Source organism: Plectropomus leopardus, chromosome 14, assembly GCF_008729295.1.
Source record: "Plectropomus leopardus isolate mb chromosome 14, YSFRI_Pleo_2.0, whole genome shotgun sequence".
In the NCBI taxonomy this organism is placed as follows: domain Eukaryota; kingdom Metazoa; phylum Chordata; class Actinopteri; order Perciformes; family Serranidae; genus Plectropomus; species Plectropomus leopardus.
This window is the reverse complement of record NC_056476.1, coordinates 32753627-32776755: the sequence shown is the minus strand read 5'-3', so window position 1 is coordinate 32776755 and position 23129 is coordinate 32753627. Positions and strand designations below refer to the sequence as shown.

At 42.1% G+C, this 23129-nt stretch overlaps 1 protein-coding gene across 1 annotated transcript in view; it reads right to left on the bottom strand.

Moving 5' to 3' along the window:
- Positions 1–2552: 2552 nt before the first annotated feature.
- alkbh1 (alkB homolog 1, histone H2A dioxygenase) overlaps positions 2553–23129 on the bottom strand; it is a 44930-nt gene continuing 24353 nt past the window's right edge. The window contains exons 4-6 of the mRNA XM_042500378.1: positions 14770–14860; positions 3705–3898; positions 2553–3485 (exon numbers count right to left, since the gene is read on the bottom strand). Of these exons, the coding sequence (XP_042356312.1) occupies positions 3104–3485; positions 3705–3898; positions 14770–14860 (667 nt within the window). The 3' untranslated portion in view covers positions 2553–3103. The remainder of the gene's footprint in view (positions 3486–3704; positions 3899–14769; positions 14861–23129) is intronic.

Here is a 23129-nt window from a genome sequence, read left to right as displayed (position 1 = left end):
TGACTTCTTGTTGGTTTTACGGCATGGCCCCAAGAGACTTTTTTGTAGGTACTGGGGTGTTGCACAGGCCTCCAAAGTTTCCAGCTCTGGGTAAAACGTGCTGCAGGGGCTGCTTTGTTGAAAAACAGTTGGGGGGCGCAACTGATACATTTCCTCCCACCCATGCATGAGACCATTAAAATATCAAAATTTTCACCAGACCTGATAAGTCTGCAAAGTTTCATGACTTTTTGAATATGTTAAAGCCCTCAAAAAGGCAATTCATTTGAGAGAAAAATAATAATAATAATAATAATTATTCCTCCAGTTTCAAGTGGGTCCTCGTACCGTTTGGTGCTCGGGCCCTAATAATAATAATAATTCCTTCAGTTTCAAGAGGGTCCTCACATCGTTTGGTGCTCGGGCCCTTATTGCTAGACAGACACTATACGAACATGGCAATAAGCCAGGTCCCCTCCTTGCTTGCCTGGCCAGGGGTAGAATGGAGGCAAACAATATTTCCTCATTTAAGGATAACAAGGGCAATAACCAGTATACGTCCCGTGACAATAATAGAATTATGAGGAATTTTTACCCAAATTTGTATTCTTCCGAGTCCTGCCCCTCCAATAAAGCTAGGAGTGCCATTTTGGATAAACTTTTGCTACCAGGTTCTGCTACCAACTTTAATTAAACCAGATCAGGCTGGTTTTAATATGGAACCGCCTCTCAACCTCCAATATTAGACAGCTTTTGAATGTGAACCACTCAGAAAGGTGGTAAACCTCTTGTGGTGTCACTAGACGCAGAAAAAGCTTTTGATTGAGTAGAATGGTGCTTTCTGTTTGATGTTTTGAAGAAATTTGGTTTAGGTGGTGATTTCCTCAAGTGGATACAAACAATTTATCATTCACTGGTTGTCAGTGTCATCACAAATGGTCTCTGTTCCGAACCCTTTCCACTGGCCAGGGGTACCAGAAAGGGCTTCCCCCTTAGTCCATTATTGTTCGCCATTGCACTGGAGCCTTTTGTGGTAGCCATAAGGCTTCATAAAGGCATTAAAGGGTCCTCAGTTGGGGGCACAGTGCACAAAATTGCTCTTTATGCCGACAATATTCTACTATTCCTGTCGTCCCCTAAATCGTCTATTCCAGCCATGCTGAAGGTGCTAAACAGGATATTGATGAGAATTTTTCTTTCAAGTGGTCTTTACTTGGATTTACTATTTAGGGGTTAAAGTGTCCCCTAACTTGACTAAACCCTGGAAGCTAAACATGTCCCTAATTATAGCTGCTATCAGGAGAGATCTACAACGCTGGTGAATTTATCCCAGGTAGTGTTGACACCTCAATTTATGGTGTGTGGAAAACCAAGGGCATCAAGGTCATTGGTGATCTGTTTAAGGAAGGAACCCTTTTGTCGTTCTCACAATTTCAAGAACATTTTAGTCTACCTAAAGAGCCTTTTTTTGGGTACCTACAAATTTTACATTTCATTAATGAACACACTCTCTCCATGTGATTGCAAACTTACTGCCCTAGAATCTTTTGAAACAGCAAAACCCTGCTAATTTTATGTCTTCTTTCTACTCTTTTCTGACTTCTATCTGTCCAACCAGCTTGTATGACATCCAACATAAATGGGAGAGGGATTTCAACAACATGTACATCAAGGATGATTGGCAGGAAGCCATTAACTGTGTCTACTCAGTCTTTTCCTGCAACAGGCTAAGGGAAACTCAATATAAAATCCTCCATAGATTATACTGTATATTACACCCTCTATTCTGAACGAAAAATGAATCATAATTTTTCATCCCTTTGTTCAGAGAAAAGAGGACTTGTATACATCTCTTCCGGCATTTGAAATACATTTCGCATTTTTGGACTTGCATTGCTAAGGAACTTGGCTCCATTTTCAAGATTAGGATTAAAAAAAATGATGGGCTTTTTCTGTTAAGTATACCCTCTAAGGATGTGTCACTTCCCTCTCTTAAATTTAGACTATTGGATAAATTATTGCTTCTGGCAAGAAAGTGCGTCCTGCTTAAATGGACCAAAGATACCACACCCACTATTACGCTATTGTACAAAGAACATTTTTATGAGCTACCACATGAGAGGATTGGCTCAGTGCTTAAAGGCAACAATCAGTTGTTTCTAAAAGTTTGGAAGCCACTCATGAACTATCTCCCTGTAGAGACTGTCGATTTAATATCAAAAGGATTCCTTTTGTTATCCTGGCAATTATCCTTATGAAACAATGTTGCTGGAAATTCTCACCTGGACTGAGGCATGCTAAAAATGACAAGGCCAGTAATTGAGAGACCTGAGAATTGTCTCGTTCAAGCATATATTTATTGTAAGCTTATAACTATTATTAGTATTATTTTATTTAAATTTTCTTTCTTTCCACTGTTTTTCTTTTATTTACTCATTTATTTCTGTTAATATCTGGATGGATGGTCTATGGCTATTTTCACATTGTTGTGTGTTATGTGTTTTATTTGTCTTCTTAATATGTGAAAAACTACTAAAAATGTTTATATAAAAAAATAAGAGCTGCACATTCTGAATTTAGACTGTCAGCTTTAATTTGAGTGCAAATGTACCCATTTTCACATATAGTCCAGTATGTCCAATAACATTCACATACATATAACATTTGGTGACACATTTTTTTGTAAACAAAATGCTTTGTATCTTTCTGGTGATACTTTGGCAGCACTATAAGGCAGCAAACCTAATTTCTTGCATTTTGTGGGTCCATTTTCATTTAGTCTGGTTTTAAGCAGTGAAACAGACTCAGTTGGATCACTTGACTCCTCAGTCAACATTGTCAAAAGTTGTGTATAAAGTCCCATAAATGGTGGGTGGACCCTCCTGTTCCAAGTTAGCAGACAGTTTGTATGGACAAATGATGTTTGGACCCAAACTAAGCATTAAGAGCAAAACTGATGTGGCCTCTGATTTTTGGTCAGGTTAAAAGTGACACAATATCACTGCAAAGAAAGACTCTGGGATCAGAAGCAAATGACCAGCATGGGGTCTATGCCATGTCTCTACAGTATCAACAAAATCACAGCGCTACTACTCTTCCTCTTCCTCATTTCTCCATCTTTTGGTCAGTCATGGTACCCCACTGTCTGGCCAGCATCAGTCCTTTGGTGAGAAAAAGGTGTTTCTGGGAAGGTCTGCCCAGGCCCTAGCACCTGTCTGACAGTCACATTCAGTCTGGAGCTCTGGATGTACCTGGAGCACACTGCCCAGTCCTCCACAGACACAGGCTCCACCACAGTGCTGTCTGGTAGGGATGAGGCTAGGCTGCAGCCCTCCACCTCTAAAGCTGCAGGTCCCTTGGGTGCTGGGATGATGCATGGGACAGCATGGTAAAGGAGACGGCTTTGTCCTGACATCACCATCACATCCCCACTGTGCATATACATAGCTGTGACAGGGTCCTGTTTGCGGATGCCTCCCAGGAGGAAGATGGCTGACTGCCCAAAACTGTCAAAAAAAGACAAGTGAGGGAGTTGACATGTTTTTCTGTAGTTAACCAGGCATTGAAGACTTTTTCTTTCCCTTATTACAACATCCTGAATTGCTGGTGCAATAAAAAAAAAAACAACAACAAATAAACAAAATAACTGCGTGGGCATCTAAATCCCTAGATGTGTAGAAGAATTCCCTCTTTTGACAGTGTTAAAGACTGTTCTTTCCTCTCACCTGAATGAAAGCAGCGGACGGCTGTGATCGAGTTCTGACTCATCCACATGGATTCCCAGAGATGAATCAGTTTTATAGTAGTTGAGGATTCCAGCTTGTGCATTGAACCCTGGAAAACCACAGGCAGCTGTTATTTGGAAGGCCAGCAAGTGGAGGTCAGTTGGGAAAGGACTGTAATGATTGGCAGAGTAAGTCTGTGAAAGAAAAAGAAAACAAAGAAAACAATTGGATATTTGCACAAGAAAAGCAATGTTGCTATGTTGCTGTGGCTGTTAAATGTTAAATTACGCAGTTTTCTGTCAGTATATTTCAATAACTTGTCCACAGACAACCAGATTTACTTGCAAAAACAATTAGATTTTTGGCCATATCTTTTAAAATAAAAATATCATATCAAAAAGCATAAATAGACAAAGAAAAAGAAAAAAAAAATCATTGAAATCTGGCACAGGTAGTGTGTTGAACTTGTGTTGTACTCTGTAGCAGTGCTTGGCATAGGCAGCTAACGAACAATGTGATCCTACATGGGTAACATCCACGTTATAGTGGAGTTAAGTGGACATCAGAGGAGGAGTTTATGTAAAAAGAAAGAAAAATGAAAGAAAAAAAAACAAAACAACAAACCTGTGTGGAAATTGACAGGAGAAGAGCTAGGTAACGTCAGCTTTATGCAACCAGCGGCTATAACTAACCACACACATAGGTTGCATTGACTTACACTGTGAATTCCTTGAAGCTCTATAAAGGAAAAATGAGTACTGGGTGAATGTGAAATATAATGCTCTCCTTATGTGTTAAATGTAATTTTGTGAAATGTATTCTTTGGCAAGAAACTTCAATAAATACAATGGAGAGTTATGATATATTATTAACAGTAAAGAAGTTTTTCATGTAAAAGGGTATACTAAAAGTTGTACCATAAATGTGTATATCTGAATTAATGCACATTTAAAGGTAATGTAATCAAGGCATTTTTTTATGGTGTAATTTTTTTGTTTTCTCAGGACAAAGGGGAAACAATATAAAAACACTGATCTTTCTCTGATCAATTTGTAACTAGGGGTTTAAGCCCAAACAGCTGAAACAACTGCTGTATTTGCTTTGACTTCTTTTTTTCTTCCGTAACGTTTTCTTAAATTACCGTGAAATGGTACATTGTAGACACATGGCATTTTTATTTATTTTTTTTATTTTTTACCGCAAAATGCTGTTTGAAAAACGTGATGCCAGTTTGCCAGTTGAAGGCACTATAATTAAGATCTAAAAATTAAATTTTTGAAAGATCACTCCCTTCATACCATTAGTTGCAACCACATTCTTCATCTCGTGCTCTGAGGTCAGCAGGCCAGAATTTGCTGTTCGTCCCACGCACTCATTTTAAAACTCGTGGTGATCGGGTTTTTCAGGCAGTAGCACCGAGACTATGGAACTCTCTGCCACTGGCTCTACGCTGCACCAACTCCATTGACTCCTTTAAAATGCAGCTAAAGACACTTTTATACAGACAAGCTTTTAATTAACCTCTTTTATTAACTTGGTGTTTATATTGTATTTTCTTTTGCCTTATTTCGAAGAACTGTGTTGTATTTTATCCTTTGTAAATCACTGTTTATTCTGTTTGTGAAGCACTGTGTTTTTACTGTAAAGCACTTTGTGATTTCTATCTATGAAAGGTGCTATATAAATAAAATTTACTTACTTACTTACTTAGTTTGACTTGAAATTTGACACACAAGTTTAGCCCAATGTGCTCCATGAAAAACACACAAGAACCATTAAGGAGCTCATTACACACTCGCACTCATTTCCATTATTTTTAATGAAGATGCCCTCATGAACCATGACAACGGCGCTGTGACCTGCATGCCTTCCCAAGCACATATTTTTCAGGGCCCAATGATTCTGCCTTGAAATAAAAAAGATTATTCTTTTGGAACGCAGCAGTGCATACTGCATGTCATGTGACAAGGAACAACCAATCAGAGCCGCCAGATATCTCTCCTTTCTTACATAAATATCAGATTGAGAAATGTATCACTCTAACGCAGAGATAAGCTGAGCTTTACATCTGTCCCAGGGACTATATTTTAGGACCAATCCACATTAATGTAAAACTTGGATGAAGATAGTTCTGCATTCAGGATATCAAATTTTCTGTCATTTTGATGTTTTTTGAAAAACACATCTTTGACATCTCTTCAACAACATACCTCGAACGTTTCATTAAAATCAAAAAGCGGGCACAAAAAATGTAAAAAAAAAAAAAAAAAAGTAAAAAAAAAAAAAAAAAAAAGAACACGTTAATAAATTAAAGCTGCAAGCAGCGATGAACGGGCCCTTGCACCCCTACATAAGTCAAGGCTACTGTAGGGATTCTGAGTGATGCAATTGTCCATTTGAGTGAAACTTGGAAAAAGTATGTACAGACTTTGGACCCTTGAGGGAAATATTTTACATGGTGAAACACTTTCTTTGGACACACAAAATCTGTGGCATCTTAGTCTACATCATTTGTCCAACACAATATTACTAAACTTCATGAAAATCAAAAGATAGTTGTGGTACAAGGCGTCCTTTCTGTCGACAGGAGGTGGCTCAGTGAGTATCATATTAAAGGACATGTTGATGTGTTAAGGGCTGCAGCCTGACCACAACTGTGAAATCTGGGGCCAATTGGTCGATGTAAAGTGAAGTTACAACAACTTCCTTTATGGCGGCCACAACTGGGTCTCCATGGCAACAGCGTTCATGAAAAACCTATACTTCAGGGGGAAGCATCATTAAGAGTCTTAAAGGTTTTGTCACCAGATTTGAAGTCAATTGTATACAATCTGTAGGAGCAGTCCATCAAAGAAGAAAGCATGCAATTTTCATGACATTTCATGTTGCCAGTAGGGGGCGCAAAAGGTAATGGTAATGGTTGTCATGTAGATGTGTTCAGGGCAAGACAGTCATAAAACATGTGAAGTTTGGTGCAGATTGGACCATGTCCCTCAGAGTGAGAAACTACTTCCTGGTTAATGGCGAGACATGGAAATGTTTGGCCCAGTATCAGTCACGCAGTGTGACGAAAACTCACAAATGTATTAACTTTTGATGTCCAGGGCCTTCTGAGAGGATGTTTAGATGTTTAGTCAATTGGATGAAATCTGTAGGAGAAGATCCTAAAATTGTGATCCCTGAAAATGCAACATGCCTCCCAAGTTTTGTAGCTCTAGGTGAAATGTAATGCAGGGGCTGCTTCGTTGAAATCTGTAGGGGGCGCTACAGAGCCATTTTGGCACATCAGTGACAAAAAATCAAATGAAATATCACATTTAAGGACTTCTGATGTGTGTGCTAATTTTGGTGAGTTTTGAAGCATGCCTTGCCTCTCAAAAAGTGCTTCCAGTTTTATGGCCTATAATGCGGAACTTTGGCAACAGCATTTGATGTTATAAAAGTGTTATTTCTGTACATAATGAAGGTCTTAACAGTATTCTAATTGGATATGAGGTCAATTAAGTTAACCTGCTACTGGGGAAAAATCAAAGAGTAAAAAAAGTAACTTCCTGCTACCAATAGGTGGTGCCATGAGTAAGATTCAAAATTGCAATGCAATTGTCTTCAGGCCTGGACTCTTATCATATCTGTGAAATTTTATCAAACGTGAAGCTTGGGTCATATTGGACCATTTACAGCAGAGTTACATACCACTTCCTGTTTACTTCCTGGTTCATGGCAGAACATGCAAATTAGATGCCTCATACAGATCACACGGTGTGATGAAAACTCATGATTTGAATAACTTTTGCTGTCAAAGGTCTTATGAAGGTAGCCATAACATTTGAAGTCAATCTGATGAAAGCTCTGGGACAAGTTCTCAAGATTACGACCCCTGAAAATGGCCACAAATACACCAAAATTACAACTTCAAATCAAAATGGCTGACTTCCTGTTGGTTTTACGGTATGGCCCCAAGAGACTTTTTTGTAGATATTGGGGTGTTGCACAGGCCTCCAAAGTTTCACAGCTCTAGGTAAAACGTGCTGCAGGGGCTGCTTTGTTGAAAATCAGTTGGGGGCGCAACTGATACATTTCCTCCCACCCACACGAGACCATTAAAATATCAAAATATTTACGAGACCTGATAAGTCTGCAAAGTCTCATGACTTTTTGAATATGTTAAAGCCCTCAAAATGGCAATTCATTTGAGAGAAAAAAAATAAATAAATAAATAATAATAATCGCCTGTTGGGTGCTCGGGCTCTAATAAGAATTCCTTGGATTTCAATAGGGTCACACCCGTTCGTTGCTCGGGCCCTAATAATAATAATAATTCCTTGGATTTCAATAGGGTCCTCTCACCGTTTGGTGCTCGGGCCCTAATAATTCCTTTAGTTTCAAGAGGGTCCTCACACCCTTCGGTGCTGCGGCCCTAATAATGATTTTATACACCACATAAAAGACACATTTAAGAAAGCAGAAACCAATCAATTACAAATTCACTGTCAGAAGCATTTGAATGAATGTGTTATATATGGGTTGTCCTGAAGGACGATGTTTAGTCTGTAGACATGCGAATGAGTAGGTCTTGATACGAGAAATTATTGTAATTGGATATTTGGGTGATCTCAATTAAGTTAACCTGCTACTGGGGAAAAATCAAGAGTAAAAAAAAAGTAACTTCTGCTACCATAGGTGGTGCCATTGAGTAAGATTCAAAATTGCAATGCAATTGTTTCCTTCAGGCCTGGACTACTTATTCATATCTGTGAAAATTTTATCAAAAACGTGAAGCTTGTTGGGTCATATTGGACGCGATTTACAGCAGAGTTACATACCACTTTCCTGTTTACTTCCTGGTTCATGGATGGCAGAACATGCAAATTAGATGCCTCATACAGATCACACGGTGTGATGAAAAAACTCATGATTTGAATAACTTTTGCTGTCAAAGGTCTTATGAAGGTAGCCATAACATTTGAAGTCAATCTGATGAAAGCTCTGGGACAAGTTCTCAAGATTACGACCCCTGAAAATGGCCACAAAATACACCAAAAATTACAACTTCAAATCAAAATGGCTGACTTCCTGTGGTTGTTTTACGGTATGGCCCCAAGAGACTTTTTTGTAGATATTGGGGTGTTGCACAGGCCTCCAAAGTTTCACAGCTCTAGGTAAAACGTGCTGCAGGGGCTGCTTTGTTGAAAAATCAGTTGGGGGCGCAACTGATACATTTTCCACCACCCACACGAGACCATTAAAATATCAAAATATTTACGAGACTGATAAGTCTGCAAAAGTCTCATGACTTTTTGAATATGTTAAAGCCCTCAAAATGGCAATTCATTTGCGAGAAAAAAAAAATAAATAAATAAATAATAATAATCGCCTGTTGGGTGCTCGGGCTCTAATAAGAATTCCTTGGATTTCAATAGGGTCACACCCGTTCGTTGCTCGGGCCCGAATAATAATAATAATTCCTTGGATTTCAATAGGGTCCTCTCACCGTTTGGTGCTCGGGCCCTAATAATAATAATAATAATAATAATTAATAATAATAATAATAATAATAATGATAATAATAATAATAACTTCCCCTCCCTGAGCTATCACCTTATCGTGATGGAGGGGTTTGCGTGTCCCAATGATCCTAGGAGCTCAGTTGTTGTTGTTGGTCACCCATGGCAAACAGGTCGTAAGGGAGGGACCAGACAAAGTGTAGCTCACCGTACCCTTCATGAAGAAAAACATAAATGGTTAAAAGTTTCCTTCACCTGGACGAAGGTCACCGGAGCCCGCCCCGTGGAGCCAGGCCAGGGGGTGGGGCTCAATGGCAAGTGCAAGCGCGGCTCTACCCATGGGTAAAGCCCGAAGAGGCAACATGGGACCTCCTTCCCGTGAATTCACCAACCATAAGAGGGGCCAAAGGGGTCGGGTGTGATGTGAGTTGGGCAACAGCCGAAAGGCGGGGACCTTGGCGGTCCAGTCCTCGGCTGCAGAAGCTAGCTCTAGGGACGTGGAATGTCACCTCTGACACCTGAGCTGGTGCGCGAGGTTGAGAAGTTCTGACTGCATATAGTCAGCCTCACCTCGACACATAGGATGGGCTCCGAAACCAGTCTTCTCAAGAGGCGTTGGACTCTCTTCCACTCTGGAGTTGCCACTGGTGAGAGGCGCCGGGCAGGGGTGGCAATTCTTATTGCCCTCTGGCTCAGTGTCTGTATGTTGGAGTTTACCCCAGTGGACGAGAGGGTAGCCTCTCTCCGCCTTCGGGTGGGGGGGATTGATCCTGACTGTTGTTTGTGCCTATGGTCCAAACAGCAGCCTTAGAGGGGGTGCTGAAGAATGCCCCTTCTGGGGATTCCCTCGCTCTGCTGGGGGTCTTCAATGCTCATGTTCTCAGCGACAGTGAGACCTGGAGGGGTGTGATCGGGAGGAATGCCCCCCCCAATCTCCCCCAAACCTGAGTGGTGTTTTGTTATTGGACTTCTGTGCTCGCCATGATCGAGTCCGAGTAGGCCATGTTCATGTGTGCATCCATTGTTGCGTCGGCCGATTGGTGCAGTGGCCGTAAGGTGGTCGGTTCCTGTCATGGCAGCAACACCTGAACTCACTGATGGACACCAGCAGTGAGGGATGCCGTCAAGCTGAAGAAAGAGTCCTATTGGGACTTCTTGGCCTGTCTAAATCCAGATGCAGCAGACAGGTACTGGCAGGCCAAGTGGAGTGGAGCAACAGTGGTCGTCAAGGCCAAAACCCAGGCGTGGGAGGAGTTTGGTGAGTCCATGGAGAAGGACTTCTGGATGGCTTCAAAGAGGTTCTGGACCACTATCTGGCGTCTCAGGAGGGGGAAGCAGTGCTCTGTCAACACTGTGTATGGTGGGGATAGTGCGCTGCTGACCTCGACTTGGGACGTTTTGGGTTGCTGGAAGGAATACTTTGAAGACCTCCTCAATCCCAATGACACGTCTTAGGGTGAGGAAGCAGGGCCTGGGGACTCGGTGGTGAGCTCTCCCGTCTCTGGGGCTGAGGTTGCAGAGGTGGTCAAAAAGCTCCTCGGTGGCAGGGCCCCAGGAGTGGATCTGCCTGGAGTTCCTTAAGGCCCTGTATGTTGTGAGGCTGTCATGGTTGAAACGATTCTGCAACACTGCATGGACATCGGGGGCAGTGCCTCTGGACTGGCAGACTGGGGTGGTGGTCCCTCTTTTTAAGAAGAGGGACCGGAGGGTGTGTTCCAAATATAGGGGATCACACTCCTCAGCCTCCCTGGTAAGGTATATTCAGGAGTACTTGAGAGGACGGTCTACCGGATAGTCAAACCTCGGATTCAGGAGGAGCAATGGAGTTTTTGTCCTGGTCATGGAACTGTGGACCAGCTCTGGACCCTTGGCAGGGTCCTTGAGGGTGCATGGGAGTTTGCCCAACCAGTCCACATGTGCTTTGTGGACTTGGAGAAGGCATTCAACCGTGTCCCTCGGGGAGTCCTGTGGGGGGTTCTCCGGGAGTACGGGGTACTGGACCCCCTTATACGGGCCATCCGTTCCCTGTATGACCGGTGCCAGAGATTGTTCCGCATTTCCGGCATTAAGTCGGACTCGTTTCCAGTGAGGGTTGGATTCCGCCAGGGCTGCCCTTTGTCACTGATTCTGTTCATAACTTTTATGGACAGAATTTCTAGGCACAGCCAGGGTGTTGAGAGGGTCCGGTTTGGTGACCTCAGGATTGAGTCACTGCTTTTTGCAGATGATGTGGTCCTGTTTGCTTCATCAGGCCATGACCTTCAGCTCTCACTGGATTACTGCTTCCGACTGAACAAGATGGCAGGTACAAGCGGTCGAAATGGGCTGGCCTGGGAACTTCTCGGGATCCCCCAGGAAGAGGTGGACAAAGTGGTTGGGGAGAGGGAAGTCTGGGCTTCCCTGCTTAAGCAGCTGCCCCTGTGACCCGACCCCGGATAAGCAGAGAAGAAGGTGAAAGGTGAAAGGTGAAGAATTCCTTCAGTTTCAGGAGGGTCCTCGCACCGTTCAGTGCTCAGGCCCTAATAAGAATTCCTTGCATTCCAAGAGGGTCCTTGCACCGTTCGTTGCTCGGGCCTTTATAATAATATTAATTCCTTGCATTCCTCGCACCGTTTGGTGCTTGGGCCCTAATAATTATAATAATTCCTTGCATTCCAAGAGGGTCCTCGCACTGTTCGGTGCGAGGGCCCTAATAATTCCTTGCATTTCAAGAGGGTCCTCGCACCTTTCTGTGCTCGGGCCCCAATAATTCCTTGCATTCCAAGAGGATCCTTGCACGGTCTGGTGCTCGGGCCCTAATAATTTCAAGAATTTCAATAGGGTCCTCGCACTGTTTGGTGCTTGGACCCTAATTATTGGGAAATTGGTCAAAAGGGGGCACCACATGGCCATTTTGATTTTCATGAAAAACACATTTTTGACACCTCCTAAACTGTAGGTTCAATTTGTACCACATTTTCTGTAGATCATTATTGGTCCAAACTAAACAAAAATTATCAAAAGCTACACATGTGGAAGTGGACACGGCGTAACACTTAGCATTTGCCAATATTCTCCTTCTCCTCCTCCTTCTTCGTCTCCTTCAAAGAAAATCTAACATTCCATGCACTGAAATAAACCAAAGTTGGCACATAAGTCTAGTTCTATGCTAAACTTCCTCAATAGGAATTCACGGCAAACAGTCATGATGGTGGCACTTCAGTGACCAATTACAGTTCAAAACTCTGAAAATTCATAACAAATCACCTGTAGGGCCGACAACCGCCAGTTAGAACAACTGAGTCAGTTGTTTGGCCGTCCCCGATGACTGCCTGGACCTTCTTTGTGGTCGAGGGGAGCACTAAAGGATGACCAGGGCTAGCATGCTGTGAGAGGGCAGCATTGAGTCCCATGTTGGCCCCCGCTGGTGAAAACAGCAGTAGCAGGGACGGGTTTCCCTGCAGCAAGTTGAACTGCGCATGCCCCCTGGAAAGAGGGTAAGTTTGCTGTGTGACTATGGAGCAGGAGTAGCTACTGTGAGGACTACATACTAGTAGAGTAGAGGTGGAGTTGCAGGTGGAATTATCAGCTGGGCTTGCTTCATCTGCTGCTCTAGTTGGGCCGAGACACTGATGGATATCCCCCGACAGAAGTAGGCAGATGGCTATTATCAGAGCCTCGCTGATTTGTCATTTGTCGGTATTTCTCTTCGGTTGAGCCGGTGTGGGATTGAGAAAGTGACAGCCAAAGTGTACTCTCCATATCCAAAGATACAAGTTTTATGATATCCTTAGGTGTAGACGGAAATGGTGCTCCCTGAAAAGATTTTCAAGCAAAGCAAGCTGCTTATCTATTTCTGCTAATCTGTCTCTACTTTGCCTTTTTTGTGCAGCTTCATATGATACAAATCCTCTTATCACAACATAAAGGGCCTCCCACAAAGTCGAATCTGAAACAGCCCCTGTGTCATGGAAAGCTACAAAATCCTTAACAGCAACTAAAGCATTTTTAAAAGAATATTTCATCACTGAGCAGATTTGGATTAAACCGCCAATTGTAATTGGCTGTCCAGCATTGATGCCTATAGTAACGGGACTGTCATCTGAGACTAAAATATTATGAAATTTTGATGAGGAGATTACAGGTGTTAGTAAAGAATCTGGCAGATAATAATCAATCCTCTTATAGGTCCTGTGAACTTGTGAAAAGAAAAATAACTTTAACTGTGGGGTGCTGAATTCTCCAAATATTAACATGGTTCAACGACTTCACCAGATTATTCAGAACAACTGTAGAATCTAGAGGGCTAATTAGGTGTGGGGAAGGCCTATCCATAAATGTGTCTAGAATACAGTTGAAATCACCACCAACAGTCAAATTGGTTGTCGATTAATCTAGAATTATGCTGAAAACACCACAGAAAAAAACTGGGTTATCCAAATTCAGTACATACTGCATATGTTTAACAAGGTGACATGAAGAGTCAAAATAGTGCCAGTGAGTATAAGAAAGCGGCCATTTTAATCAGTTTTGGTGGACATATGTTGGAAAGGAATATTCTTTCTGATTAATATGGCCACACTTTACGCTTTTGTTTAAAAAGGTGACTGAAAGGTTTGTCCTATCCAACTGCATCTCAACCTCAGGGCCTCTGTGTGTTTAATATGTGTCTCTTGTAGAAAAAGAATATCTGCATGTAGGTCTTGCAGATGAGAAAATACTTTTGCTCTTTTGGCTGTGTTGTTTAAGCCTCTTACGTTCCAAGAAGTTATGTTAATAATGCTATTCCCTGTTTAAGGACCACTCATGACAGCTCTGTGCCACAAAAATGCAGGACACCATAAACCAGCAAACATTCTGAGGACAACATATAAAACTAAAAGAAAATATATAATTCCTTAGCCTCTTTCCTATCCCTTCCCCAAACAAAAGGGAACAAGTAAAATCCCCATTATAGTGGAACTGCTGGGCTATGGGCCTATACATAAATCTATCACGCTACTAGCAAAAAGAACTTACAAAAATCCTCAATTTCAGTTAAACATCACCCTCACATTGTGAAACAATTATTAAAACACTCCATTTTCCTCTATTTGAAAGGCAGCATGTTATCCAAAACCTTAAATTTGAAAACTCTGAAAAAGCACCTGAACTTTACAGCAAAACCTGTGAACCATCTTTGATCCATGTGAATCATTTTGAGACATTATGTGTCAGTCAATAGAAATCAATTAAAATGATCTAGTGTCCTGAGAATTGAGCACAAGCTCAATTCAAATATAACTTGATACATGACTGCAAATTTGAACATTAAAACAGTAACAATATAATATGCAGTTATTAACTTTACCAGTCATTTGGTCCATAGATTGGCCTTGCATGCTGCGGTCCAGCCAAAAAAATTGAATAAAATAGTTCAAGAAGTGAAAAACTTAAGATTAATGTAATATAAGGAAAGGGAAATATACTGATAATTTGTATGTTGACAATTAGAATACTGGTATTCATTTCTACATTTACAACTTTAAATCTATTATATCCCTCCTACGGGATCCTCTAACAAAGAAGGATGTGGTGCTTACCTTGGTATCCCAGTTGTAATGATATCCCAGAGTGACCCAGCGCAGCCTGTCTAGTAGAGTCTTTGGTACTCTCTTTCCAGAGGGAGGAAAACTGTGAATGGGATCAAATACACCACACTTACAGAGGCAGGCTTTTAGGAACCAGGACCAGCAGTGCTCTGTAACTATGAATGTAGTAAGAAGCTTAAAAGGACTGAAAGGAATTTTCCAAGACAACTGGTTGAAAAATGAAAGTTTTTACTGTTATTTACAATAATGGCTTTAAAGTGGCAGATTTTGAAGCAATTTCTTATTTAGGCTCCATAATAAAGATATCAGCGCATGATAGATATTATTGTATTTTGGAGCAAGATGAAAACACATAACCAAACGGATCTCAATCTTAAAGCTGCCTGCTTCATTGACAGGCTCATTAACCCCTCGGCCACAGATGCTTAGCAGCAGAAACAAAGACATCTTTACATTAAGACAGCCAGTGTTATGCATGAAAAATGTCAGATTAAGTTAATAAATTATTTAAATCTCCCGACAGGATCAATCCGGATTTCATTATAATAACTGTACTGTGTTCCTATTAATGTCCAAATGGTCGCACACACAGTTCAGATTCTTGCAGTAAATTGTTTGGCGTGATGCATCTTTCCTCCTGTAAAACTTGGTTTCTCCCTCAGAGCTTTCTGTCTCCAGAGAAAAAACAGATGTCAGAGGTTTTATTTAGTTTTCTCTGGAGTTTTTCTGTCCCATCAAGTTTATAACTATGATATTAAGTTTGGCTGCATTTATGTGCCATGATAACTATAATAGTGACATTACTGTGCACTTGTAAACATTTTAAAAGACCGAAAGCAGACTCTCTAATCATTAAAACTGAGTGTGCACACGTTGTGAACCCTCCTGTGTTTGTGCATCTTATTATTGAATTAAGCGCCCTTTTTATAGCAGAAAAAGACTGGCAAGACTGTCGACCAGCTTTTTGTTGGTCTATCTACAGAATCAGGAGTGCACAGGTACATTTGCTACTTACACAACGTGAGTGCTGGGCATGAAAATGAAAACTTTGTCAGTCCAATACAAGCAATGACATCTGCGCTACACCATGTGCCACTCTGCACCGAGTGTAACTCTTTTTCATTTGTGCGTAGCAGTAGAGCTCTCTTCTCCCACACACTTTTTAATCCAAATCCATACCCCTTTCCCACCAAAATTAGTGTGTGCATGCAAGTTTTTTTACACAAGGCTAAACAGGCTAAATGAGCGATTGGCTTCACTCCCACTGCCACTGAACTCAATGCTGGAGAGCGAGTCTGCCTGTCTGTCAGCTGCTGTGTGTGTGTGTTGTCTTTTTGGTGTCTGTGCAATGTTGTGGACAGGCAGGAGAACAGGTAAACAGTAGACAGCAGCAGGATCAGAGGTCTTTGAACACATTTCAGTGGATACTTCTCTTTATGTATCTGTTACTTATTAAGTCCCTGTTTCAAACTTGGTGCAGACTAATTTGGAACAATGTTTTAGCGCAGCTTAGGAGGAGACAAAGGGTAATTAGTGACAGCACATCATTGCATCTCGCCGGTTAAGGAGCTGAAATTAGCACGTTCACCCAGGCCCATCTAGGCCACCCCTTGACCCAAGGCCTGGGACAGCTATTCCAGTGTGCAGTTTCTATATATAACGCTAGATGTAACAGAACTGCAAACTTGTTAAACTGCATTTAGTTATTTTAAGTGAACACTTTAATTAATCAATGTTGGGCAAGCAAACAGCAACATTGCAAAAAGGGAAGGCCACCCCTCCGCTTATCAGGCTAGCTAACACTTGTGACAGTATACCAATGGCGGTGAATTCAGATGAGGACATGCTTTTCATGTCTGTGCTATAATCTGGACTGGAGAAAAACTGGGCCGCTATCATGGCTGAGATTCAAGCTTCACTTCACTTCTCCATAAATCTGTCACTGGATACAATGTGCAACAGGGGCGATTCGAGGAACAGAGTCATAAAAATGCTATTTTCTTCAAAACAAAGTACAAAATTGAAAAAATAAATACATAACATGATTTAAAGGGACTCAACTGATAAAATTATATGCCTTACAACTCCAAAAAAAAAAATCTGGGCATAAACGAGTTAAGCAAATCCTGATTCACACCAGAAAAATGCTTCTCAAGTTCAGAGATCATTCTATCCAGACAAGGTAACAACAATTTCCTTTTGAGTTCTTCTGACTCAGAAGAACCACAGACTTCACTACCTGCCCCACAAGTTGACTCAACAACAAATCCATCCATTCTTTTTGTCTTCCGCCTCTGTCAAGAAGACAGCTCAAAGACTGCTATCTGGTTTGCCTCACAGATAGCCTTTGATCTTGCAAGAAGTTCTGCAGCAGTGGCATCACTGCCTTTCTTCTTCAGGGTGTCAATCACTGCATCTTTGTATGTCACTGCTTGGGCAATATCAATGTTCTCGTTCTGTAGGTATCTGTGTAAACCTACTGTTACAGACAGGAGATTCTGGAAAACAATCAGCAAATACACTGAAGAGAATTTACTGAGTTTTGCCTTTAATCCCAGTGCCATAGGTGTGTTGATAGTGGAGAGCCACTCAATGATGGCAGGAAAATTGTCAAGCACTGCAGTCACTGAACAAAGCTGGCATGCCCAGTGTGTGTTTGACAGCTGCACAAGTTCACTTCGCTCCAATCCTAACTTTTTTTGAGTGTCAACAAACTTATGATGGTTCACAAGCGAAACACTAAAGAAAGAATGGAGACTTTCCAGCATGCTGAAGAGCTCTGTGGCTTCAGAAACAGGCCTGCATGTGTGACATAAGACTAGATCCAACTCATGTGCATAGCGATGCACATATATCGCCTCAGGATGCTGCTTCTGAAAATGGGCTTGCACACCCCCAACTGCCCCTTTCATGACAGCTGCCCCATCATACGTCTGTGCCACACATTTTAACTGATCAATTCCCTTCTCTTGCAATTGATTCTCAATTGCATTGGTTATTGCTGTAGCATCAAGCTGTGGCATTCCTGTAAGGGCAAGGAGCCTCTCTTTAGCGGCACCTTCCACAGACAAATACTCACACAGAGTGCCAACTGTTCTGTCTTTCCATCTCTGGCCTCATCAGCCATAATGGAATACATCTTTGATTCCTTCATCTCACTAACAATAGTTGCAGTTACCTCTTGTGAACAACATTCAATTATCTCGTTCTGAGTGCTACACAAGAGGCATGTGGTGTTTGATGGGGCTGTATACCTCTGCAGGAAAGGATTAAACTTTTAGAAATTCCCTTTATTGTTGCTCTCCTCTGTTTCATCATGACCTCTAAATGCTATTCCTTGCTTCCCCAAGGAGCAGGTCACTGCCAGAATACTTTCCAGGTACTCCCTTCTTTCACATATTTCAGTGGCACTTGCTGCCTCAATCTGCTCTACAACATTGCCTTGTGACAGACTTACTTTGTAGCTGTTCCAACAAACTACACTGTCCTTGTGTGACTGAGTGGTTTCATGTTTTTAAAACTTGCACAGTGCCTTTTGCCAGTTACTGACTCCATCATTTACTAATGCATCATATTTGAGATTTCTGCCATATACCCGACAAGCAAAGCAGAAAGCAGCATTGTTTTGAGAAGATTATACCTACCATTTAAAGCTTTTGAACCAGTTTTCATTAAAGGCTCTTTTTTGTTTGCCAAAATGAGTGAGTGGGCACTGAGACAGTTTTACCTGTTTAGGACCAGTAGTCTTTTCGCCTAAATCAAAAAAAACATTTTTGAAAACCTGCTGCTTTGGCTTGGTGGCCTGTATGCTGCTCTCTCTTTCCCTTTTCTTGTCTTTCTCTGGTCTGCTGCTCTCTCTCATCTCCCAGAGGTTCCCCCTGTTCTAGTCCTCCTTGTATAGTGAAATTAAGCAAAAAGTGAAACATATACAACTAAGTAGGAAAATGTAATGAAGATGTCCTGTTTCGAGTAAAATCCACTGTTAAGCATACGTGTGCTTCTGGAAAGCATTTAATGTGGGAGAACACATAACTTCCATGACGTAAATGTAAAATTCTATAGTGAATTGAATGTTTTTCTTCCTCATCTTAACAGTTATAGTTTTGCTTGCCCCTATTCTGTGTTATATACTGCTCTCTTTATATTTAAGCCATAATAGCTGATTGGTGACCCTAGTCTCTTCAGTGTGTATATTCCTGGAGCACAAGTTTCTTATGCTCAGTTGAAATCCCAGTCCGTGTGACGGGAGGAGGGAGAGGTGGCAGAGCTTTCAGCCCGATCCGGCGGGGGTGGTTTGTAGTCCGTTCAGACCTACCGCCCTAGCTCTACTTCCTCTTTCTTTCTTATCTATTACTGCTCTCTGGCATTCATATTTAGGTCATAATTGTTGATCAGTGACCCCTGGATCCTCATTGAGTGCTCATCCTTTCTGGAGCATAAGTTTCTTGTGTTTTAGTTGAACTGTCTGTTTTCTGACTTGCTTCTTCCTGATCTTGTATTGTCTCCTCTCCTTCCCCTCTTTCTACAATTCTACAATTTCATTTAGCAGACGCTTTTATCCAAAGTGACGTACAACACAAGCAAGAATTTAGACTTAAGGAAAAAACCCTTAGTAAGTGCAAAAAGTGCTTCAGGTGTGATTGGTCACAGGTATTGCCGTCTAGTGGCAGAAGAAGTGCCGCACCCCCCCGCACCCCTTTTTTTTTGGAAACCAAAGTAATAACCAGTAGCGATCTCAGCATCTGAGATTCAGCAATCTCAGTATCACTACTTACGATGACAATCAACATACAACATCACACAACTTTATCAGTGCTAGATAATCATTAAGTGCTGGGTTTTGGACCATCTGACTTACTCTACCCCAAAGGGCAAAGAGGAGAAGAGTCAGGTTAAGTGCCTAGGTGTTCTCGGAACAATTGAGTTTTCAATTGTCTCTTAAAAGTAGAAAGGGACTCAGCAGAACGCACAGAGTTTGGAAGTTTGTTCCACCATTTGGGAACAACAGAAGAGAAGAGTCTGGCTAGAGATTTAGAGCCGTGCTGGGCTGGAAGCACCAGGCGTCTTTCGCATGCAGAGCGTAGTGGGCGAGAAGGAGAGTAGACCTGGATCAGGGATTCCAGGTAGGCTGGAGCAGTTCTTGTGATTGTTGTGTAAGCCAAGAGAAGTGCTTTGAATTTGATTCTGGCTGCCACTGGAAGCCAGTGAAGAGAAATTAGCAGTGGGGTGACATGTGTTCTTTTGGGCTGGTTGAAGACCAGACATGCTGCTGCATTCTGGATCATCTGAAGAGGTTTGAATGAGCATGCAGGGAGGCCTGCCAGAAGAGAGTTGCAGTAGTCAATGCGTGAGATCACAAGAGCCTCAACCAGAAGCTGTGTGGCCTGTTGGGTCAGGAAGGGTCTGATCTTCCTGATGTTGTAGAGGGTGTAGTGGACTGCCTTGGCGTGGTCATTACATTTTTCCCTCTGAGGAACTCCAGAGCTCAATGTCCCCTGGGCAAGTGGGGGACACGTCAAGAGACACTGTTTTACAACCCAAAACATCCAACAGAGGGTTGTTATTCAACTTAACTGATACTCCATGTAGATGTTTGCAAACATGCTCTGCCTTTTAAGCCACAGGAAAGTGTCAGTATCTGACACCCTCCATCCTGACATACGGTGGAAGGTAAAGCACTCCGAAGGCCCCATCAGCATATCACAGGATGTAAGGCGTCTGAATGACCTCCTGGGGTCACCCAGGCAATACCAAGCAACCATTGTATTGCCTCCCCTGCTGAGATAACAAAGGTCGAACATTGGGTAAAGCCATTATATAACCCTGTGTTGTGATTAACATCTGACAGAATGACTTGGACCAAGGTTGTAAGTTAAAATTTCCCTTTCTTCCCTAATCTTTGTGACTGGGGGTTAGGTTGTCTCCATGCTTCAATAAACAGATAGGAGCACCTCCCATTCTTTTCATCTCATGTAATTTGAATGAGTTAGGTAAAGTACGTTTTATTCCCTTTTGTTATAATGGAGCTATACTGCCATCTAGTGGTCTTAGTTATTAGTAAGCTCGTAACCAACTTTGTAGTTACATCGTATTTTGAATTCATTGTATAATGTTAAAAGTAATCCTATATCTAAGTAATCACCAAGTTTCTTAGGATCCATGGTACAATGTTATGTTATGTGTGGTCATTTCATAAAATTGAGCAAAGGATCTTCAGAATCATGTGTTACGTTATAAATTACCTTTAGGTCTCCTAACATGCATTTGAAGTTACTGTGATGAGACTATAGTGGTGAGGAGATACGTGAGTTTATACACCACGGGTTTGATCGCGTAATTCGTCATAAAGTTCAGAGACATAAATGTCTCCTAAATTACATTAGGTCTTTTAGAAACTTATTCCAGATGTACGATTGCTCGGTGCAAAAGTTCGCTAACTCCGCCTTCCATCCGCACCCCCAAATCGAAAGATAAAAACTGAGTGACTCTCTCTAAGTTAGCTCTCTCTAAGTTTTCACTCTTCTCAAGGCTTCTCCTCTTCTCTCTTCTGAAGTTTTTCTTCGCTCCTTTTTACCGTGGTGCGTCTCGTGCATCCGCGCTCGCAACTTTTCTTTTCTTCAATTTTATAAGCAGAGCCGCAACAGCTCACCAGAGCTTTGCTGAACTTTAACTTTTGAAGCCATTTTCTTTTAAATCTCTTTGACGCTTTTCTTTATACCAGTTTTTGGTCAGTAAAACACTTTTGGTAATTCGTTTTAAAGTAAAATCAAATTAATAATTTAAAGTGACTCCCTCAGACCAGTGGGACTACTTTTGATTATTTCTGCGAGTTTTAATTGAGAAGGACACTCCGCGATTCGCCATCAACTCTGCCACGGATCTAGAAGCAACACCTGCTGCCCAAACTATCAGCATCCGTTGCCTGCCCTTAATGACTTCGTTTAAAGACTATTACCGGTTCGCTGAGGCGAACACCGAGGCCAGTTAAAGACCGCCGCACACCGACTCCACCTGCCCGGCCGCCGCCGCCTTTCAGCGGGTCACCTCGTCTGGAAGACGCGCCGCAGCTCTCCCCTGGAGTGACGCGAGGACCTGGACCTCCCCGGAGAAGTCTAATCAAGTCGGCAAAAGTAGGCAGAATAACATTTTCTCGTGATCAGAGTTGATGTCGTATAGAGAAGCTTTAATGCCAAATTTCTAAATTCTACGTCACCGTTCAGTGCGCATCCACGCTTTAGACGGTCACGTATTTCCTCTACTATCGTCCATAACTAATTATTTACATCACCTGAACATACATCATGTAGGTTCCCTTTTATGTGTTCACTGTCCTTTTATATGTCATACTATTTCATCTATTTACTCTTCATTTTATTAGTCTAAATAAATTATCCTCATTTATCGCCAAGTCGTTGTCTGTGGATATTATTTCATGAGAGAAACAAGATCAATGTATACAGGATAAACGGTACAGATTATGAGATTGATTAAAGTAATGACATGTCTTAACAATTTAAGATTTAATTTTCTCCTGAATGGAGAATGGTGCCCCTTTTACTTTAACGAGTGCAAAGTCCAAATTTTAACATAGTTATTAATAACCACTACAAGGGCATAACGACAAGACCGAGAAACTGAGGCCACATGAACCTTAAAGGTCAGCTGGTCATCAATCATGACACCCAGGTTTCTGGCTGAGTTTGTGGGCACAAGTAGGCTCGAGTCTAGTTGGACACTGATCCGAGGCTGAACAGATGGACAAGCTGGAAAGACCATGAGTTCGGTCTTAGACAGATTTAGCTGAAGGTGGCATTCCTTCATCCATGTGGAGATATCAGCCAGACACGCTGATATCCGAGCTGAGACCGTTCTGTCATCAGGTGGAAAGGAGAGGAAGAGCTGAGTGTCATCAGCATAGCAGTGGTAGGAGAAACCATGGGAGCGGATCACTGCACCGAGTGAGGTGGTGTACAGAGAGAAGAGTAGGGGACCAAGCACCGACCCCTGAGGAACCCCTGTCGATAGGCCATGTGACCTAGACACCTCTCCTCGCCATGACACTCTGAAGGATCTGCCTGTGAGGTAGGACTTGAACCACAATAGGACAGAACCTGAGATGCCGAGCTCAGAGAGTGTGGAGAGGAGGATTTTATGGTTCACCGTGTCAAAGGCAGCAGAGAGGTCCAGCAGCAGTAGGACAGAGGATTGACCAGCAGCTCGAGCTCGAGTCTCACTGACTCAGTGACTGACAGGAGTGCAGTCTCAGTGGAATGGTCACACCTGAAGCCAGACTGAAAGGAGTCAAGTAGGTTGTTGTTCCGCAAGTGTTCAGAGACCTGGTTAAATACTGC